This window comes from Phoxinus phoxinus (genome assembly GCF_949152265.1).
Source record: "Phoxinus phoxinus genome assembly, chromosome: 24".
Classification (NCBI taxonomy): Eukaryota; Metazoa; Chordata; class Actinopteri; order Cypriniformes; family Leuciscidae; genus Phoxinus; species Phoxinus phoxinus.
In genome coordinates this window covers 23034506-23056035 of record NC_136899.1, presented here as the reverse complement: position 1 = coordinate 23056035, position 21530 = coordinate 23034506, and the positions used below count along the sequence as shown (strand labels likewise).

Below are 21530 nucleotides of genomic sequence, written 5' to 3'. Positions count from 1 at the left end.
AGGGTGTAACCTCTTGAGCATCAATTTGAAAAAAAGTTACTCTGAGGTCCTCAGAGTACAAAACTGTCCCTTTCAAAAAAACTGTCATAAAAATTTGAAGCTTTGGAGCACAGAATTAAGTTTGGTCTCATTTTAAAGAAGATCCTTGGCCAATTTTTGTGTGAAGCAAAAAGCTTAAATAAAACAAAAAAAACATTTAATAATGTTAAATAGCACTATATAAATAAAGGTGACTTGACTGCGGCTTCTTTACCCCGGTTTTAATCGGGAGATTCTGTACACTTTCCAAGATGTGTTATAGCGCCCCTAACGTGAAAACAGTGAACACATGGCTGGCTGGAAAATTCAGTCAATGGAGGTGAAAGAGTGAAGTAGATTTGATATAAATTCCTATGTATACTAACACTGGACTACAAAAAATTCAGATACTCAGAATTAGCAAACAAATTCTCCAAAAATCAATTGTTTATGAAATAGTGAACAAGCAGCCAAGAATAGTTTTCAGTACATCTTGATCAAAAATTGTACAAATATAGGCTAAATAGACTTAGACTTTTCTGTCAGCATGTCAAGTATACTTAAGTGTAATTTTAAGTAGTTTTCAAAGTAGATAACGTATATTTAAAAAATATAGTTTCAGTTTAATTTGTTAAAAAAGTATACTGATAGCACACTTAAACTGTTGGAAGGGTGGTATGCTTCACATTATGTTAATGCATTGGGTCAGTCATAGCCATTTGAACAGTCTACCACATGAGCGTTAACACTAAGCAATTTAATCAAATGCATTCAACTAGTTGTTGAAAGTTGATAAGCTCAACATTTTACACCTTTTTTTAGCATACACTTTTGATCTGATCAACCAAAACTCATCTCCAGGTGTAAACGTAGGAGAGAACAAAGCAGATTATGTTAAACAAAGATGAGGACATGCTAATGCAGCACAAACAATACTAAAACTGCAAGGAGACAATTGGTTACAGGGGAGTTTATTTATTTTTTTCAAACACCGAAGCAAACACTAAATGAAGAAAACAAGGCAAAGTATGGAGCTATGACTTCACTTGATGCAACAACCTCAATATGCCTGGAGATACATGCTTATTTTGAGTAGTCTGAGAGTGTAGAGGTGCTGGATATTGAAAGCCAGGCTGGACAGACTGCATCAGACTAATAGGTTGAAGTGGTATTTTACTGGGCTGCCGGGACACAGACTGGTACTGGGCTTGTGCTGATTGCAGACCGCTTAGCTGGTCCACAGACTGGTAACGGGCTTGTCCTGACTGCAGACCGCTGGGCCGGGACAGAGACTGGTAACGGGCTTTTGCTGGTTGCAGGCCACTGGGCTGGTCCACAGACTGGTAACTGGCTTGTGCTGACTGCAGACTGCTGGGCTGGGACAGAGACTGGTAGCTGGCTTGGCCTGATTGCAGACCGCTTAGCTGGTCCACAGACTGGTAACGGGCTTGTGCTGATTGCAGGCCAGTGGGCTGGGAAACAGACTGGTAACGGGCTTGTGCTGACTGCAGACTGCTGGGCCGGGACAGAGACTGGTAGCTGGTCTGGCCTGATTGCAGACCGCTTAGCTGGTCCACAGACTGGTAACTGGCTTGTGCTGACTGCAGACTACTGGGCTGGGAAAGAGACTGGTAGCTGGCTTGGCCTAATTGCAGACCACTTAGCTGGTCCACAGACTGGTAACGTGCTTGGGCAGACTGCAGGCCACTGCGCTGGTCAACAGACTGGTAACGGGCTTGGGCTGACTGCAGGCCACTGGGCTGGGACACAGACTGGTAACTGGCTTGTGCTGACTGCAGACTACTGGGCTGGGACAGAGACTGGTAGCTGGTCTGGCCTGATTGCAGACCGCTTAGCTGGTCCACAGACTGGTAACGGGCTTGTGCTGACTGCAGACTGCTGGGCTGGGACAGAGACTGGTAGCTGGTCTGGCCTGATTGCAGACCGCTTAGCTGGTCCACAGACTGGTAACGGGCTTGTGCTGACTGCAGACTACTGGGCAAGGACAGAGACTGGTATCTGGCTTGGCTTGATTGCAGACTGCTGGGCTGGTCCACAGACTGGTAACGTGCTTGGGCAGACTGCAGGCCACTGCGCTGGTCCACAGACTGGTAACGGGCTTTTGCTGGTTGCAGGCTACTGGGCTGGTCCACAGACTGGTAACGGGCTTGGGCTGACTGCAGGCCACTGGGCAAGGACAGAGACTGGTATCTGGCTTGGCTTGATTGCAGACTGCTGGGCTGGTCCACAGACTGGTAACGGGCTTGTGCTGACTGCAGACTGCTGGGCAAGGACAGAGACTGGTATCTGGCTTGGCTTGATTGCAGACTGCTGGGCTGGTCCACAGACTGGTAACGGGCTTGTGCTGACTGCAGACTGCTGGGCTGGTCCACAGACTGGTAACGGGCTTGTGCTGACTGCAGACTGCTGGGCAAGGACAGAGACTGGTATCTGGCTTGGCTTGATTGCAGACTGCTGGGCTGGGACACAGACTGGTAGCTGGCCTGTCCTGGATGTTGGCCACTAGGCCAGACTACAGACTGGTATCTTGCTTGAGACAACTGCAGACCAATGGGCCAGTTGACTAATTGGGAGCCAGTTTGTGTAGGTTTTTGGAAACCAAGCTGGGGCACAATCTGGTAATTGGCTTGTGCTGCCGGCAGGCCAGATTGTGAGCTGGATTGGGCTGGTTGTTGGATGCCAGACTGGTCCACAGACTGTGAGCTGGCTTGGGATGGTTGTTGGATGCCAGACTGGTCTACAGACTGTGAACTGGCTTGTGATGACAGCAGACTACCTGACAGTTCAACAGATTGTGAGCTGGCTTGGGATGGTTGTTGGATTCCAGACTGGTCCACAGACTGTGAGCTGGCTTGGGATGGTTGTTGGATGCCAGACTGGTCAACAGAATGTGAACTGGCTTGTGATGACAGCAGACTACCTGACAGTTCAACAGATTGTGAGCTGGCTTCTGATGGTTGTTGGATTCCAGACTGGTCCACAGACTGAGGGTTGGCTTGGGCTGGTTGTTGGATTCCAGACTGGTCCACAGACTGAGAGCTGGCTTGGGCTGAGAGCAGGCTACCTGAAAGCTCAACATATTGTGAGCTGGCTTGGGATGGTTGTTGGATTCCAGACTGGTCCACAGACTGAGAGCTGGCTTGGGCTGGTTGTTGGATGCCAGACTGGTCCACAGACTGAGAGCTGGCTTGGGATGACAGCAGGCTACCTGACAGTTCAACAGATTGTGAGCTGGCTTGGGCTGTTTGCAGGCCACTGGACTGGTCCACAGATTGCGAGACAGCTTGTTCAGAGTTCTGGCTGCTGGCTTGAGATGATTGTTGGAGGCTGGGCTGGTTCACAAGTTGGTATCTTGAATGTGCTAGCTGCACACCACTAGGCTGAACTGTGGAACCATATCGTGACTGCACTAGTTGCTGGCCACTCAGTGATGGCACAAGTCCATATCCAAAGCTGGCTTGCCCTAACTGATAGCTGGGTTGTGAGGAATAATTTATCTGCTGCAAAGGCTTGACAAAAAAGGTAGAACTTGAAACCTGGACTGGCCTGTTACCAGAAAATAACTTGGAAACACCTTGAAGTCTACTTCTCTGAGGCTTGACAATGGGCTGCACTGCAGACTGGTAGCTGACTTCCACTAATTGGCCACTGGACTGGGAGCTGTTCTGTACTAGTTGCTGGCTACTAGACACCACAGACTCATTACTAGACTGTACTACAGTTTGATAGTTGAGCTGTGTTGGCTCAGGTAAAGACTCAATGTGCATACTTGAACCCATTGCAGTGGACACAGAACCAGAAACGAGACTGCCACTACCAGCTGAAGATATCGGAGATCCTTGAAGTTGACTACTAGCATCAGAGTCAGAACCAGGCTTATATACATTAGTCACTGGTCCAAAACCAGAAGAGCCATTTTGAGGACTATAGCTTACACTGCTATACACACCCTTAACTTGTGCAGCACTGTAAGTGTTACTCCTTGGTCTTTGGGGACTGATGGGATTTTATGCATCAGCACCATACCAGCTGTAGGAACTTCGCGGCTTCACACCCTGCATGGGGAAAGCAGCCTCATAGTATACAGGATAACCACTCCTGACAAATCCACCAACTAGAAGAAAACAAAAAGGGAAAGAAAGAATCAAACAGACATGCTAGCAAATATGAATTATAGAACTTGCCTGGATAAACCTTACCACTTCCAAAATGGTCAAAGACACAAAGACTGAGAAGTGCCAAAGAAAGACTGCAGACGGAAAAAAACAAAAAAACACCTTGTTAGATGAATGCCACTTGTTAACAAATACCACAATTTATCATCATACCTTAAGGCCCTGTCCACACGGAGACGCGTTTAGCTGTATACGGACAAATTTTGTGTCGTATTGGCGTTTCGTCCAGACGGATCCGGCGTTTTGAGAGACTGAAACCGCTATTTTTTGAAACCGGGTCCCAAAGTGGATAAATCTGAAAACGACACGCTTGCGTTTTCGTGTGTACAGCCAATCCGTATATTTTGTGAAACGATGATGTCATGTCGACTAGTCGGACACTGCTAGTCACGTCAACAACACCTGCCGACTGCTTGTATAAAAATATAATATAATGCTGCAGAAGCTACTGAACCTCTTTTATTACCTACTTTAGATATTATTTAGCCTACTTAAATGTATTTTCATTGTATTTCTTTATATTTTTATTATGCTATGGTGCTGGTCTGTTGTCTGATTAAGACATTTCGTATTTTGTAGGGATGGGCATTTCAAACTAAAAAAATATTCGACGATCACTGGGAATTATTTGATTATTAGGCTGTTCAAAAAACGCACATGCTCGCCGGCACAACGGCGCTCGCTCAAATTCCACTCCGACATTACATTTCTCAGTAAGCCTGTTGTAGCCATTACAGAAAATGTATTTAGTTTCATATTTATGTTTAAATAATATGTTATTTTTTATTTCATCTATGTTGATTTATGAAAGTGAACAGCATGAGTAATCATAAGATGCGCAATATAGCGGGAGACATCATTTTGACCACATTAAGTTTTGTTTTATATAAAGCTGGTTTGTATAACGCCTTTCTTTAAAGTGAATTTCGTTTTGTATAAATTGTATCTTAATTTTAATCAAAGTTTCATCAACCAATTGCCTGGATTTAATAAATAAGAAGCAAATATAGCTGACATTATAATCATGACATGGACGCGCCGGCGCAATATAACTTGCATTGCTCGTGAACTGGAACTCGTCTCATAAATTAACCGAAACTCAGAAATATATAGAATGCTTGAAATGTCTACTTTTAAACTGTTAAAATGTCTCCTTGCTATATTTGACTCATTCATTACTTTTGCCGGTTCTTTGTGGCAAGCTTTATGAGTCCGATAACTAATTGAATATCGTGATTCGTGACTCATCCCTATTGTACCAGGCCATTTATGGTTGTTCATATTGTTTAATAAAGTTCTTGGTAAAAAAGAAAAGAAGAAGCTACTGTGCCTAATATTATTGTATACAGCGCGCAAGGTTTATGCGCATGCTCAAAGTCTTCTTCTCCGTTTTTATTGTATCTATATGGCAGAATTACAGCGCCACATACTGGTCTGGGATGTATATTACATCGTTTTGAGTCGGTTTCAGTGGTTTCGTGTGTACGCAGATATTTCTTGAGACGACGCCGTGTTTACGGAATTATTTTTTAGAACGAGGCAAAAAAAATATCGGATAGGGAAAGCTCTGGCTTCGTGTGGATGTGGCCTAAGAGTCGGCTATTGGTACCCTCCATGGCCAAACAGAAATACAACAACTAACCACCTCAACAACACCAACACTAAAAATTCATAAAAAACATGCTTGACCTCCAACACATATTAGTGTTTCCTGATGAGACTCTTTATAGTGCCAGCAACTGCCATTTACCAATTGTTTCCTGACAATCAGTTGTCATGGGAACATGTAATACTCAATTATTAGGTTCAGGTGTTACAACTCTTATCATGACAGCTGCCATTTCATTAAAGATAGTTGCTTTTTTATACTATGATTACTAAACAAAAAGACAGCACACAAAATACTTTTTGGGGATTAATTAAAATCCTTAATTTCTTATTCAGTGAGAATACATTTAAGGAAGAAGTAGTATGCTCACTGTGCAAAAGCCTTAGCATTGATTTGGTCAAGCAGCCATATATGTTTTTATATTAAAATATATTTTGTTCAATGATAACAGATGTTATAAAAAAAAATTCTTGCAAATTTGTACTTTTGGTATATTTAGGAGTGGCTAAACTCATTATCTGCACTTCTCAAATGCGAAAATACTAATATTTTTTCGTCTTTATTGAAACTATTTGAAAACTAGAGCACACTGATCATTTTCTTTCAGATTTGTTATGAGTAAATACATGCCAACATTAAAATCTAGCAGGACTATTCCTGTGAGCTTTCCTGTGGTGAAAGCTGTGTTCAGATGAGACCCTCATCAGTTTTTTTTTTTTTTTTTTTTTTTTTTTGGGGGGGATTCAGTTGAAAGGACATAACTTTATTTTATAACAAAAAGACAAGGTCTTAAAAGGAAATAAACACACTGGGCTCAACACTAAGGAGTTTCTAAATAAATAAATAATATTTGAATAAATAATGTTAAATAAAGACACTTTAAGTGTCTTTTAATTACAAGTAATAGCACATTAGAACAAAGATACAAATGAAATAAACATATTTAGGCTTAACAGTATTTAGGTAGAAAATACTATAATGTATTATTTATATGTATTCATATTTACTAAAGCTGTTATTCAGTCATGAGCAGAGTTTTAGACTACATTTTCTTTTTAAGACCAAATGCATGGATCTGATTTTCTCCCAACTGTTTACGTTGATTAAGACTTTTTATTTTAACTCTGGGCTTAGGAGGATACTCGCCAAAACTGCCATTTTGACATAATTTCGAGTGTATTCATCCGTTTAAGCGTGACAAGACACAAAAGAGAGCTCAGTTCAATAATGGTGCAGTAATGGCACAGAAAACAGCGCGTGTGTCTTTTGCATCTTCTTGCAGGTGAACGGTTTAAAATCCTTTGAATGTTTATGAAGACCACATTCATGTTCTAATACGGCTTTCTAGTTTCTAAATAACAAGTGGAATTTTGAAACCAAGTGGCTGAAAACTATGATCTCCCTCAAAATCTGGAGTTGAATAAAACGCACCAATTTTGCAATCTGTCATTATTTGGCGTGAGGCCAGGGTGTAACCTCTTGAGCAGCAATTTGAAAAAAAGTTACTCTGAGGTCCTCAGAGTACAAAACTGTCCCTTTCAAAAAAAACTGTCATAAAAATTTGAAGCTTTGGAGCACAGAATTAAGTTTGGTCTCATTTTAAAGAAGATCCTTGGCCAATTTTTGTGTGAAGCAAAAAGCTTAAATAAAACAAAAAAACATTTAATAATGTTAAATAGCACTATATAAATAAAGGTGACTTGACTGCGGCTTCTTTACCCCGGTTTTAATCGGGAGATTCTGTACACTTTCCAAGATGTGTTATAGCGCCCCTACCGTGAAAACAGTGAACACATGGCTGGCTGGAAAATTCAGTCAATGGAGGTGAAAGAGTGAAGTAGATTTGATATAAATTCCTATGTATACTAACACTGGACTACAAAAAATTCAGATACTCAGAATTAGCAAACAAATTCTCCAAAAATCAATTGTTTATGAAATAGTGAACAAGCAGCCAAGAATAGTTTTCAGTACATCTTGATCAAAAATTGTACAAATATAGGCTAAATAGCTTCTCATACCCCTTCGTTTGAAGTGTGGTCCCAAAAAATCTTCGTTTGAAGGGCTATCTGGCCCTTCCCCTTAGCCCTTCCCCTCCAACCAAAAGAGAATTGAGACAGCCCTACCCCTTCACGTGCACGCTCAAAACAGAGGGGAAGGGGAAAGTGAAGGGGTAAGGGGTAGAATTGGGATTGGCCCTAACACTGGACTACAAAAAATTCAGATACTCAGAATTAGCAAACAAATTCTCCAAAAATCAATTGTTTATGAAATCGTGAACAAGCAGCCAAGAATAGTTTTCAGTACATCTTGATCAAAAATTGTACAAATATAGGCTAAATAGACTTAGACTTTTCTGCCAGCATGTCAAGTATACTTAAGTGTAATTTTAAGTAGTTTTCAAAGTAGATAACGTATATTTAAAAAATATAGTTTCAGTTTAATTTGTTAAAAAAGTATACTGATAGCACACTTAAACTGTTGGAAGGGTGGTATGCTTCACATTATGTTAATGCATTGGGTCAGTTGGTCATTCATGGCCATTTGAACAGTCTACCACATGAGCGTTAACACTAAGCAATCTAATCAAATGCATTCAACTAGTTGTTGAAAGTTGATAAGCTCAACATTTTACACCTTTTTTTAAGCATACACTTTTGATCTGATCAACCAAAACTCATCTCCAGGTGTAAACGTAGGAGAGAACAAAGCAGATTATGTTAAACAAAGATGAGGACATGCTAATGCAGCACAAACAATACTAAAACTGCAAGGAGACAATTGGTTACAGGGGAGTTTATTTATTTTTCAAACACCGAAGCAAACACTGAATGAAGAAAACAAGGCAAAGTATGAAGCTATGACTTCACTTGATGCAACAACCTCAATATGCCTGGAGATACATGCTTATTTTGAGTAGTCTGAGAGTGTAGAGGTGCTGGATATTGAAAGCCAGGCTGGACAGACTGCATCAGACTAATAGGTTGAAGTGGTATTTTACTGGGTTGCCGGGACACAGACTGGTACTGGGCTTGTGCTGATTGCAGACCGCTTAGCTGGTCCACAGACTGGTAACGGGCTTGTCCTGACTGCAGACCGCTGGGCTGTGACAGAGACTGGTAGCTGGTTTGGCCTGATTGCAGCCCACTTAGCTGGTCCACAGACTGGTAACGGGCTTGTCCTGACTGCAGACTGCTGGGCCGGGACAGAGACTGGTAGCTGGTTTGGCCTGATTGCAGACCACTTATCTGGTCCACAGACTGGTAACGGGCTTGGGCTGACTGCAGACTGCTGGGCTGGGACAGAGACTGGTAACGGGCTTTTGCTGGTTGCAGGCCACTGGGCTGGTCCACAGACTGGTAACGGGCTTGGGCTGACTGCAGACTGCTGGGCAAGGACAGAGACTGGTATCTGGCTTGGCTTGATTGCAGACTGCTGGGCTGGTCCACAGACTGGTAACGGGCTTGTGCTGACTGCAGACTGCTGGGCTGGTCCACAGACTGGTAACGGGCTTGAGCTGACTGCAGACTGCTGGGCAAGGACAGAGACTGGTATCTGGCTTGGCTTGATTGCAGACTGCTGGGCTGGGACACAGACTGGTAGCTGGCCTGTCCTGGAAGTTGGCCACTAGGCCAGACCACAGACTGGTATCTTGCTTGAGACAACTGCAGACCAATGGGCCAGTTGACTGATTGGGAGCCAGTTTGTGTAGGTTTTTGGAAACCAAGCTGGGGCACAATCTGGTAATTAGCTTGTGCTGCCGGCAGGCCAGATTGTGAGCTGGATTGGGCTGGTTGTTGGATGCCAGACTGGTCCACAGACTGTGAGCTGGCTTGGGATGGTTGTTGGATGCCAGACTGGTCTACGGACTGTGAACTGGCTTGTGATGACAGCAGACTACCTGACAGTTCAACAGATTGTGAGCTGCCTTGGGATGGTTGTTGGATTCCAGACTGGTCCACAGACTGTGAGCTGGCTTGGGATGGTTGTTGGATGCCAGACTGGTCAACAGAATGTGAACTGGCTTGTGATGACAGCAGACTACCTGACAGTTCAACAGATTGTGAGCTGGCTTCTGATGGTTGTTGGATTCCAGACTGGTCCACAGACTGAGGGTTGGCTTGGGCTGGTTGTTGGATTCCAGACTGGTCCACAGACTGAGAGCTGGCTTGGGCTGAGAGCAGGCTACCTGAAAGCTCAACATATTGTGAGCTGGCTTGGGATGGTTGTTGGATTCCAGACTGGTCCACAGACTGAGAGCTGGCTTGGGATGACAGCAGGCTACCTGAAAGCTCAACATATTGTGAGCTGGCTTGGGATGGTTGTTGGATTCCAGACTGGTCCACAGACTGAGAGCTGGATTGGGCTGGTTGTTGGATGCCAGACTGGTCCACAGACTGAGAGCTGGCTTGGGCTGACAGCAGGCTACCTGACAGTTCAACAGATTGTGAGCTGGCTTGGGATGGTTGTTGGATGCCAGACTGGTCCACAGACTGAGAGCTGGCTTGGGATGACAGCAGGCTACCTGACAGTTCAACAGATTGTGAGCTGGCTTGGGCTGTTTGCAGGCCACTGGACTGGTCCACAGATTGCGAGACAGCTTGTTCAGAGTTCTGGCTGCTGGCTTGAGATGATTGTTGGAGAATGGGCTGGTTCACAAGTTGGTATCTTGAATGTGCTAGCTGCACACCACTAGGCTGAACTGTGGAACCATATCGTGACTGCACTAGTTGCTGGCCACTCAGTGATGGCACAAGTCCATATCCAAAGCTGGCTTGCCCTAACTGATAGCTGGGTTGTGAGGAATAATTTATCTGCTGCAAAGGCTTGACAAAAAAGGTAGAACTTGAAACCTGGACTGGCCTGTTACCAGAAAATAACTTGGAAACAACTTGAAGTCTACTTCTCTGAGGCTTGACAATGGGCTGCACTGCAGACTGGTAGCTGACTTCCACTAATTGGCCACTGGACTGGGAGCTGTTCTGTACTAGTTGCTGGCTACTAGACACCACAGACTCATTACTAGACTGTACTACAGTTTGATAGTTGAGCTGTGTTGGCTCAGGTAAAGACTCAATGTGCATACTTGAACCCATTGCAGTGGACACAGAACCAGAAACGAGACTGCCACTACCAGCTGAAGATATCGGAGATCCTTGAAGTTGACTACTAGCATCAGAGTCAGAACCAGGCTTATATACATTAGTCACTGGTCCAAAACCAGAAGAGCCATTTTGAGGACTATAGCTTACACTGCTATACACACCCTTAACTTGTGCAGCACTGTAAGTGTTACTCCTTGGTCTTTGGGGACTGATGGGATTTGATGCATCAGCACCATACCAGCTGTAGGAACTTCGCGGCTTCACACCCTGCATGGGGAAAGCAGCCTCATAGTATACAGGATAACCACTCCTGACAAATCCACCAACTAGAAAAAAACAAAAAGGGAAAGAAAGAATCAAACAGACATGCTAGCAAATATGAATTATAGAACTTGCCTGGATAAACCTTACCACTTCCAAAATGGTCAAAGACACAAAGACTGAGAAGTGCCAAAGAAAGACTGCAGACGGAAAAAAAAACAAAAAAACACCTTGTTAGATGAATGCCACTTGTTAACAAATACCACAATTTATCATCATACCTTAAGAGTCGGCTATTGGTACCCTCCATGGCCAAACAGAAATACAACAACTAACCACCTCAACAACACTAAAAATTCATAAAAAACATGCTTGACCTCCAACACATATTAGTGTTTCCTGATGAGACTCTTTATAGTGCCAGCAACTGCCATTTACCAATTGTTTCCTGACAATCAGTTGTCATGGGAACATGTAATACTCAATTATTAGGTTCAGGTGTTACAACTCTTATCATGACAGCTGCCATTTCATTAAAGATAGTTGCTTTTTTATACTATGATTACTAAACAAAAAGACAGCACACAAAATACTTTTTGGGGATTAATTGAAATCCTTAATTTCTTATTCAGTGAGAATACATTTAAGGAAGAAGTAGTATGCTCACTGTGCAAAAGCCTTAGCATTGATTTGGTCAAGCAGCCATATATGTTTTTATATTAAAATATATTTTGTTCAATGATAACAGATGTTATAAAAAAATGTTCTTGCAAATTTGTACTTTTGGTATATTTAGGAGTTGCTAAACTCATTATCTGCACTTCTCAAATGCGAAAATACTAATATTTTTTCGTCTTTATTGAAACTATTTGAAAACTAGAGCACACTGATCATTTTCTTTCAGATTTGTTATGAGTAAATACATGCCAACATTAAAATCTAGCAGGACTATTCCTGTGAGCTTTCCTGTGGTGAAAGCTGTGTTCAGATGAGACCCTCATCAGTTTTTTTTTTTTTTTTTTTGGGGGGGGGGGGGATTCAGTTGAAAGGACATAACTTTATTTTATAACAAAAAGACAAGGTCTTAAAAGGAAATATATAAACACACTGGGCTCAACACTAAGGAGTTTCTAAATAAATAAATAATATTTGAATAAATAATGTTAAATAAAGACACTTTAAGTGTCTTTTAATTACAAGTAATAGCACATTAGAACAAAGATACAAATGAAATAAACATATTTAGGCTTAACAGTATTTAGGTAGAAAATACTATAATGTATTATTTATATGTATTCATATTTACTAAAGCTGTTATTCAGTCATGAGCAGAGTTTTAGGCTACATTTTCTTTTTAAGACCAAATGCATGGATCTGATTTTCTCCCAACTGTTTACGTTGATTAAGACTTTTTATTTTAACCCTGGGCTTAGGAGGATACTCGCCAAAACTGCCATTTTGACATAATTTCGAGTGTATTCATCCGTTTAAGCGTGACAAGACACAAAAGAGAGCTCAGTTCAATAATGGTGCAGTAATGGCACAGAAAACAGCGCGTGTGTCTTTTGCATCTTCTTGCAGGTGAACGGTTTAAAATCCTTTGAATGTTTATGAAGACCACATTCATGTTCTAATAAGGCTTTCTAGTTTCTAAATAACAAGTGGAATTTTGAAACCAAGTGGCTGAAAACTATGATCTCCCTCAAAATCTGGAGTTGAATAAAACGCACCAATTTTGCAATCTGTCATTATTTGGCGTGAGGCCAGGGTGTAACCTCTTGAGCATCAATTTGAAAAAAAGTTACTCTGAGGTCCTCAGAGTACAAAACTGTCCCTTTCAAAAAAACTGTCATAAAAATTTGAAGCTTTGGAGCACAGAATTAAGTTTGGTCTCATTTTAAAGAAGATCCTTGGCCAATTTTTGTGTGAAGCAAAAAGCTTAAATAAAACAAAAAAAACATTTAATAATGTTAAATAGCACTATATAAATAAAGGTGACTTGACTGCGGCTTCTTTACCCCGGTTTTAATCGGGAGATTCTGTACACTTTCCAAGATGTGTTATAGCGCCCCTAACGTGAAAACAGTGAACACATGGCTGGCTGGAAAATTCAGTCAATGGAGGTGAAAGAGTGAAGTAGATTTGATATAAATTCCTATGTATACTAACACTGGACTACAAAAAATTCAGATACTCAGAATTAGCAAACAAATTCTCCAAAAATCAATTGTTTATGAAATAGTGAACAAGCAGCCAAGAATAGTTTTCAGTACATCTTGATCAAAAATTGTACAAATATAGGCTAAATAGACTTAGACTTTTCTGTCAGCATGTCAAGTATACTTAAGTGTAATTTTAAGTAGTTTTCAAAGTAGATAACGTATATTTAAAAAATATAGTTTCAGTTTAATTTGTTAAAAAAGTATACTGATAGCACACTTAAACTGTTGGAAGGGTGGTATGCTTCACATTATGTTAATGCATTGGGTCAGTCATAGCCATTTGAACAGTCTACCACATGAGCGTTAACACTAAGCAATTTAATCAAATGCATTCAACTAGTTGTTGAAAGTTGATAAGCTCAACATTTTACACCTTTTTTTAGCATACACTTTTGATCTGATCAACCAAAACTCATCTCCAGGTGTAAACGTAGGAGAGAACAAAGCAGATTATGTTAAACAAAGATGAGGACATGCTAATGCAGCACAAACAATACTAAAACTGCAAGGAGACAATTGGTTACAGGGGAGTTTATTTATTTTTTTCAAACACCGAAGCAAACACTAAATGAAGAAAACAAGGCAAAGTATGGAGCTATGACTTCACTTGATGCAACAACCTCAATATGCCTGGAGATACATGCTTATTTTGAGTAGTCTGAGAGTGTAGAGGTGCTGGATATTGAAAGCCAGGCTGGACAGACTGCATCAGACTAATAGGTTGAAGTGGTATTTTACTGGGCTGCCGGGACACAGACTGGTACTGGGCTTGTGCTGATTGCAGACCGCTTAGCTGGTCCACAGACTGGTAACGGGCTTGTCCTGACTGCAGACCGCTGGGCCGGGACAGAGACTGGTAACGGGCTTTTGCTGGTTGCAGGCCACTGGGCTGGTCCACAGACTGGTAACTGGCTTGTGCTGACTGCAGACTGCTGGGCTGGGACAGAGACTGGTAGCTGGCTTGGCCTGATTGCAGACCGCTTAGCTGGTCCACAGACTGGTAACGGGCTTGTGCTGATTGCAGGCCAGTGGGCTGGGAAACAGACTGGTAACGGGCTTGTGCTGACTGCAGACTGCTGGGCCGGGACAGAGACTGGTAGCTGGTCTGGCCTGATTGCAGACCGCTTAGCTGGTCCACAGACTGGTAACTGGCTTGTGCTGACTGCAGACTACTGGGCTGGGAAAGAGACTGGTAGCTGGCTTGGCCTAATTGCAGACCACTTAGCTGGTCCACAGACTGGTAACGTGCTTGGGCAGACTGCAGGCCACTGCGCTGGTCAACAGACTGGTAACGGGCTTGGGCTGACTGCAGGCCACTGGGCTGGGACACAGACTGGTAACTGGCTTGTGCTGACTGCAGACTACTGGGCTGGGACAGAGACTGGTAGCTGGTCTGGCCTGATTGCAGACCGCTTAGCTGGTCCACAGACTGGTAACGGGCTTGTGCTGACTGCAGACTGCTGGGCTGGGACAGAGACTGGTAGCTGGTCTGGCCTGATTGCAGACCGCTTAGCTGGTCCACAGACTGGTAACGGGCTTGTGCTGACTGCAGACTACTGGGCAAGGACAGAGACTGGTATCTGGCTTGGCTTGATTGCAGACTGCTGGGCTGGTCCACAGACTGGTAACGTGCTTGGGCAGACTGCAGGCCACTGCGCTGGTCCACAGACTGGTAACGGGCTTTTGCTGGTTGCAGGCTACTGGGCTGGTCCACAGACTGGTAACGGGCTTGGGCTGACTGCAGGCCACTGGGCAAGGACAGAGACTGGTATCTGGCTTGGCTTGATTGCAGACTGCTGGGCTGGTCCACAGACTGGTAACGGGCTTGTGCTGACTGCAGACTGCTGGGCAAGGACAGAGACTGGTATCTGGCTTGGCTTGATTGCAGACTGCTGGGCTGGTCCACAGACTGGTAACGGGCTTGTGCTGACTGCAGACTGCTGGGCTGGTCCACAGACTGGTAACGGGCTTGTGCTGACTGCAGACTGCTGGGCAAGGACAGAGACTGGTATCTGGCTTGGCTTGATTGCAGACTGCTGGGCTGGGACACAGACTGGTAGCTGGCCTGTCCTGGATGTTGGCCACTAGGCCAGACTACAGACTGGTATCTTGCTTGAGACAACTGCAGACCAATGGGCCAGTTGACTAATTGGGAGCCAGTTTGTGTAGGTTTTTGGAAACCAAGCTGGGGCACAATCTGGTAATTGGCTTGTGCTGCCGGCAGGCCAGATTGTGAGCTGGATTGGGCTGGTTGTTGGATGCCAGACTGGTCCACAGACTGTGAGCTGGCTTGGGATGGTTGTTGGATGCCAGACTGGTCTACAGACTGTGAACTGGCTTGTGATGACAGCAGACTACCTGACAGTTCAACAGATTGTGAGCTGGCTTGGGATGGTTGTTGGATTCCAGACTGGTCCACAGACTGTGAGCTGGCTTGGGATGGTTGTTGGATGCCAGACTGGTCAACAGAATGTGAACTGGCTTGTGATGACAGCAGACTACCTGACAGTTCAACAGATTGTGAGCTGGCTTCTGATGGTTGTTGGATTCCAGACTGGTCCACAGACTGAGGGTTGGCTTGGGCTGGTTGTTGGATTCCAGACTGGTCCACAGACTGAGAGCTGGCTTGGGCTGAGAGCAGGCTACCTGAAAGCTCAACATATTGTGAGCTGGCTTGGGATGGTTGTTGGATTCCAGACTGGTCCACAGACTGAGAGCTGGCTTGGGCTGGTTGTTGGATGCCAGACTGGTCCACAGACTGAGAGCTGGCTTGGGATGACAGCAGGCTACCTGACAGTTCAACAGATTGTGAGCTGGCTTGGGCTGTTTGCAGGCCACTGGACTGGTCCACAGATTGCGAGACAGCTTGTTCAGAGTTCTGGCTGCTGGCTTGAGATGATTGTTGGAGGCTGGGCTGGTTCACAAGTTGGTATCTTGAATGTGCTAGCTGCACACCACTAGGCTGAACTGTGGAACCATATCGTGACTGCACTAGTTGCTGGCCACTCAGTGATGGCACAAGTCCATATCCAAAGCTGGCTTGCCCTAACTGATAGCTGGGTTGTGAGGAATAATTTATCTGCTGCAAAGGCTTGACAAAAAAGGTAGAACTTGAAACCTGGACTGGCCTGTTACCAGAAAATAACTTGGAAACACCTTGAAGTCTACTTCTCTGAGGCTTGACAATGGGCTGCACTGCAGACTGGTAGCTGACTTCCACTAATTGGCCACTGGACTGGGAGCTGTTCTGTACTAGTTGCTGGCTACTAGACACCACAGACTCATTACTAGACTGTACTACAGTTTGATAGTTGAGCTGTGTTGGCTCAGGTAAAGACTCAATGTGCATACTTGAACCCATTGCAGTGGACACAGAACCAGAAACGAGACTGCCACTACCAGCTGAAGATATCGGAGATCCTTGAAGTTGACTACTAGCATCAGAGTCAGAACCAGGCTTATATACATTAGTCACTGGTCCAAAACCAGAAGAGCCATTTTGAGGACTATAGCTTACACTGCTATACACACCCTTAACTTGTGCAGCACTGTAAGTGTTACTCCTTGGTCTTTGGGGACTGATGGGATTTGATGCATCAGCACCATACCAGCTGTAGGAACTTCGCGGCTTCACACCCTGCATGGGGAAAGCAGCCTCATAGTATACAGGATAACCACTCCTGACAAATCCACCAACTAGAAGAAAACAAAAAGGGAAAGAAAGAATCAAACAGACATGCTAGCAAATATGAATTATAGAACTTGCCTGGATAAACCTTACCACTTCCAAAATGGTCAAAGACACAAAGACTGAGAAGTGCCAAAGAAAGACTGCAGACGGAAAAAAAAAACAAAAAAACACCTTGTTAGATGAATGCCACTTGTTAACAAATACCACAATTTATCATCATACCTTAAGAGTCGGCTATTGGTACCCTCCATGGCCAAACAGAAATACAACAACTAACCACCTCAACAACACCAACACTAAAAATTCATAAAAAACATGCTTGACCTCCAACACATATTAGTGTTTCCTGATGAGACTCTTTATAGTGCCAGCAACTGCCATTTACCAATTGTTTCCTGACAATCAGTTGTCATGGGAACATGTAATACTCAATTATTAGGTTCAGGTGTTACAACTCTTATCATGACAGCTGCCATTTCATTAAAGATAGTTGCTTTTTTATACTATGATTACTAAACAAAAAGACAGCACACAAAATACTTTTTGGGGATTAATTAAAATCCTTAATTTCTTATTCAGTGAGAATACATTTAAGGAAGAAGTAGTATGCTCACTGTGCAAAAGCCTTAGCATTGATTTGGTCAAGCAGCCATATATGTTTTTATATTAAAATATATTTTGTTCAATGATAACAGATGTTATAAAAAAATGTTCTTGCAAATGTGTACTTTTGGTATATTTAGGAGTGGCTAAACTCATTATTATCTGCACTTCTCAAATGCGAAAATACTAATATTTCATGAATTATAGAACTTGCCTGGATAAACCTCACTTCCAAAATGGTCACAGACACAAAGACTGAGAAGTGCCAAAGAAAGACTGCAGACAGAAAAAAGAAAAAAAAAACACCTTGTTAGATGAATGCCACTTGTTAACAAATACCACAATTTATCATCATACCTTAAGAGTCGGCTAGTGGTACCCTCCATGGCCAAACAGAAATACAACAACTAACCCTCATCAGGTTTTTTTGTTTTTTTTTTTGGATTCAGTTGAAAGGACATAACTTTATTTTATAACAAAAAGACAAGGTCTTAAAAGGAAATATATAAACACACTGGGCACAACACTAAGCAGTTTCTAAATAAATAAATAATATTTGAATAAATAATGTTAAATAAAGACACTTTAACATTGTACATTTTCATAAACTCAAACTTCTATAACTTTTTTTTCTGTTTAACTGTCTTAATTTATTTCACTTCAACAAAAATCTGCCAAATGTATTTAAAACAAGACCAATCTTACATCTTTATTCCAAAGCATTCTTGAATTACAACCATTTAAGTTCGGAATGTGCATTTTCACGTCTTAAAAAAAAACGGGGTGCCGCTTAAGGGGTTAGAGTACAAAAATGTCCCTGTTAAAAAACTCGTAAAGATTTGAAGCTTTGGAGCACAGAATTAAGTTTGGTCTCATTTTAAAGAAGAACCTTGGCCGATTTTTGTTGAAGTACAGTCCAGCAAAAGTTAAAAAAGTGAAACAAAAATTATAGAGGTTTAATAGGATGAAAATATCTAATATCAAAGCCATAAATCTAAACAATTTAACGATCTACGCGCATGGTCTAAAGCGCACGGAGCAAGTGTCCGAATCCACTTTTGCTAGTTTAACGGCGAGATAAATGGTCAGTGCGCCCAGCACATGGTCTAAAAGGGTCGTCCCTATTCTCTTAATGAGTAATGTGTGTGTATTGGGCGTAGCGTGAAATAAACCAAATTAGAGTCTCAACTACCATTCTCTTTAAAAGCGACTTGCGCTTTTAAAGCGCGAATGGTGGAATTTGCAAGTGGAAAAACTGAACGCGTCTCGAGGAAACGGAGGATCTGCTCATGCATGAGGTTAAAGTGTAGACCATCTACGGGACAAGCCAGATTCCACCATATCTTTATGTACACAATAATAATCTTTTACATTGTAATCCTTTAATTTTTAATATTTGACTAGTTTGTGTGCTGCGCGTCCCTGTGTGTGTAATAAGCAGAGTATACGCGTGCTGTGAACCCGCCTACAGGTGCATATTACTAATGCGCTCTTTAAATAACAAAACAAATATTGCGCCATTGACTTTAGGCCGGGTTACAGTTGGTCATTGGCCCAGTCTATTTCAGTTCCTTAAATAGATTTGCTATTTAAATAACGTGGCACAGGAGGACATTAAAACAATAACTGCGTCGGGCAGAAACTAGCAAAAGACACTTGGGTTTTCCGCTGCATTGGGATGTATGATAGGACAACTTGTTCCAAATTTGAGGTTGATATCTATGAGGATTATTTTAGTAAGATATCAATTGGTTAATTCCAATTGATATTTGTTATCATATTCTGAATTTCTACACACATTTCAATGACCAGTTAAACCAAGAGAGTTTGCTATTGTTCTTGACTTGGTTCCAGATGTTATTTTTAAATAACTAATTCAGTGAAAATCAACATGGATTATTACATTTCATTGATGAATGTTGATGTTTTAAAACAACAATGTAGCAATACAAGAAATGCTTTGCTGTGTGTCATTTCCTACAGCAAGATTTTTTTGGTAATATCTCTTGTTTCAAAGCATGGAAGTTGCCAAAACTGTGTTAATAAGTAAATAAAAGAAGTGTCTTACAAAATACTTCACGATTATCCTGCCAAACATGTTTTGGAAAGATTTAAGCTCAACATTTCATATACTTTCATATACTATTTCATTATGTGATATTATAGCCTACTACCTCTTGTTCTTGTGGCATCGAATAAGAAGATATTTTGAACAATGTTGGTAACTAGACAGTGACTTCCATAGTACTTTTTTTCCTACTACAGTATATGAGTCAATGGCAACCGTCAACTGTCCGGATACCAACATTCTTCAAAATATCATATTTTGTGTTCAACAGAAGAAAGAAACTCACACAGGGTAAGTAATTGATGCTGTCATCAATTACTTACCAAAACATTTTTTTTTTTTTTTTTTGTAATTTTTGTGTGAGCTGTCCCTTTAATGTACGCGGCGTGCTGCATGTTTTTTTTTTTTTTTTTTTTTTTTTTCAATGCCACAAGAACAAGAGGTATTACATATTCACAATATCACATTAACATTAGCTGCCAGGAAGAGAGAAAAAAATAAAATAAAATAAAAAGTAATATAATTTACATAAAATCCAGTGCTTTCAAAGCATTACATGTTTTCATTGCTTTTTTGTTTTTAGTTTGTTCCAAAAGATGTACATATAGGGTAAAGTCATTTATAAAATGTGGAAAATTTGGTTTATCTTGAGCCCACTTCTTTTTATGTATATGGTATTTTCCTAATAAAACAAATAACTGTATAATATGTTGTTCTTTACATTCCAAATTGTCATTCTGAGTATAAAAAAGCACATCAAAAACACTAATTTCCATCATACACTTCAGTTTTCTATTAATAAAGGTTTCTAAATCTTTCCAAAATAATCTTGAGTAAATACAGTGAAAAAACAGATGCAAAATTGTTTCTTTTTCTATTACACAAAATTCACAAGTATATGAAATATTTAGTTTAAATCTTTCCAAAACATGCTTAGCAGGATAAATTCTGTGAAGTATTTTGTAAGACACTTCTTTAATTTTGTTATTGACACAAAACTTACTTGGCAATTTCCATGCTTTACCCCAAGAGATATATCCAAATAAAGAAGACCAAAAGAATCTTGCTGCAGGAAAAGACACAGAACCAAGAGAATTCCTTATAATCTTATTGCTACATTTTTGTTTTAAAACATTAACATTATCGATGAAAATCTTACTACAAAGATTATCCATGTTGATTTCCACTGACTCAGCATTTTTTAAGAGTAACATCACACTCTTTGGGATCGCGTCAAGAACAATGGCAAATTCTCTTGGTTTAACTGGTAATTTATTTTTGTAGAAATTCAGTATATGATAACAAATATCCATTTGAATTAATCAATTGTCCTACGAGTATAATCCCTTCATTGAACCAAGTATGATAGAATAGTGATTTGTTTTTGAATAGTATGTCTTTGTTATTCCATATGAAATATGCTGCATGTTTGAACTTCTGAGGTTGGAGAGGCCCCGCTGCAAATAATTTGCATATGCAAATTACCATCCTGCTTTTATATGAAATCTTTCTTTCTTTCTTTCTTTCTTTCTTTCTTTCTTTCTTTCTTTCTTTCTTTCTTTCTTTCTTTCTTTCTTTCTTTCTTTCTTTCTTTCTTTCTTTCTTTCTTTCTTTCTTTCTTTCTTTCTTTCGAAAACACTCGGATTGTATATTCAATTTGACAAGTGCAAACCCCCCCTTGCACCACTAGAGGGCGCTGTTATATTGTATTGACTGATAATATGCTTCACTTGTCATTAGGCCTACTTTCCATGGCG

The 21530-nt window shown here is 41.5% G+C and overlaps 3 protein-coding genes across 7 annotated transcripts; all 3 read right to left on the bottom strand.

Annotated features, from left to right (window-relative positions):
- Positions 1–975: 975 nt before the first annotated feature.
- On the bottom strand, positions 976–5937 carry LOC306993141 (uncharacterized protein). Its single transcript, XM_079602723.1, has 3 exons — positions 5904–5937; positions 4239–4288; positions 976–4153 (listed from the first exon to the last, which is right to left on the bottom strand). Exon 3 carries the CDS (start codon positions 3816–3818, stop codon positions 1053–1055), a length of 2766 nt encoding a protein of 921 aa, XP_079458849.1. The 5' UTR covers positions 3819–4153; positions 4239–4288; positions 5904–5937; the 3' UTR covers positions 976–1052.
- Positions 5938–8011: 2074 nt separating this feature from the next.
- Positions 8012–11639, bottom strand: LOC306993142 (uncharacterized protein). 2 transcript variants are annotated; one of them, XM_079602725.1, is made up of 4 exons: positions 11471–11608; positions 11340–11389; positions 10109–11254; positions 8321–10012 (listed from the first exon to the last, which is right to left on the bottom strand). In XM_079602725.1, exons 1-4 carry the CDS (start codon positions 11497–11499, stop codon positions 8682–8684), a joined length of 2556 nt encoding a protein of 851 aa, XP_079458851.1. In that variant the 5' UTR covers positions 11500–11608; the 3' UTR covers positions 8321–8681. The 2 variants fall into 2 exon arrangements, with proteins under 2 accessions (XP_079458850.1, XP_079458851.1); XM_079602724.1 differs by having other exon boundaries at positions 8012–11254; positions 11471–11639.
- A 1953-nt stretch (positions 11640–13592) lies between these two features.
- Positions 13593–17456, bottom strand: LOC306993138 (uncharacterized protein). 4 transcript variants are annotated; one of them, XM_079602712.1, is made up of 5 exons: positions 17325–17437; positions 17193–17242; positions 16167–17107; positions 15366–16121; positions 13800–15320 (listed from the first exon to the last, which is right to left on the bottom strand). In XM_079602712.1, the coding sequence occupies exons 1-5, from the start codon at positions 17351–17353 to the stop codon at positions 14007–14009; spliced, it is 3090 nt and encodes a 1029-aa protein (XP_079458838.1). In that variant the 5' UTR covers positions 17354–17437; the 3' UTR covers positions 13800–14006. The 4 variants fall into 4 exon arrangements, with proteins under 4 accessions (XP_079458836.1, XP_079458837.1, XP_079458838.1 ...); XM_079602711.1 differs by having other exon boundaries at positions 13648–16121; XM_079602713.1 differs by having other exon boundaries at positions 13930–14216; positions 14406–17107.
- Positions 17457–21530: the final 4074 nt, after the last annotated feature.

Coding starts and splice junctions, on each gene's coding strand:
- LOC306993141 (XM_079602723.1), bottom strand. CDS start 3,818: ATGGGTTCAAGTATGCACATTGAGTCTTTACCTGAGCCAACACAGCTC.
- LOC306993142 (XM_079602724.1), bottom strand. CDS start 11,499: ATGGAGGGTACCAATAGCCGACTCTTAAG. Junction 11,390..11,470: donor ACCAATAGCCGACTCTTAAG/GTATGATGATAA, acceptor TTCCGTCTGCAG/TCTTTCTTTGGCACTTCTCA. Junction 11,255..11,339: donor CTTTGACCATTTTGGAAGTG/GTAAGGTTTATC, acceptor GTTTTTTTCTAG/TTGGTGGATTTGTCAGGAGT.
- LOC306993138 (XM_079602710.1), bottom strand. CDS start 17,353: ATGGAGGGTACCAATAGCCGACTCTTAAG. Junction 17,243..17,324: donor ACCAATAGCCGACTCTTAAG/GTATGATGATAA, acceptor TTCCGTCTGCAG/TCTTTCTTTGGCACTTCTCA. Junction 17,108..17,192: donor CTTTGACCATTTTGGAAGTG/GTAAGGTTTATC, acceptor GTTTTCTTCTAG/TTGGTGGATTTGTCAGGAGT.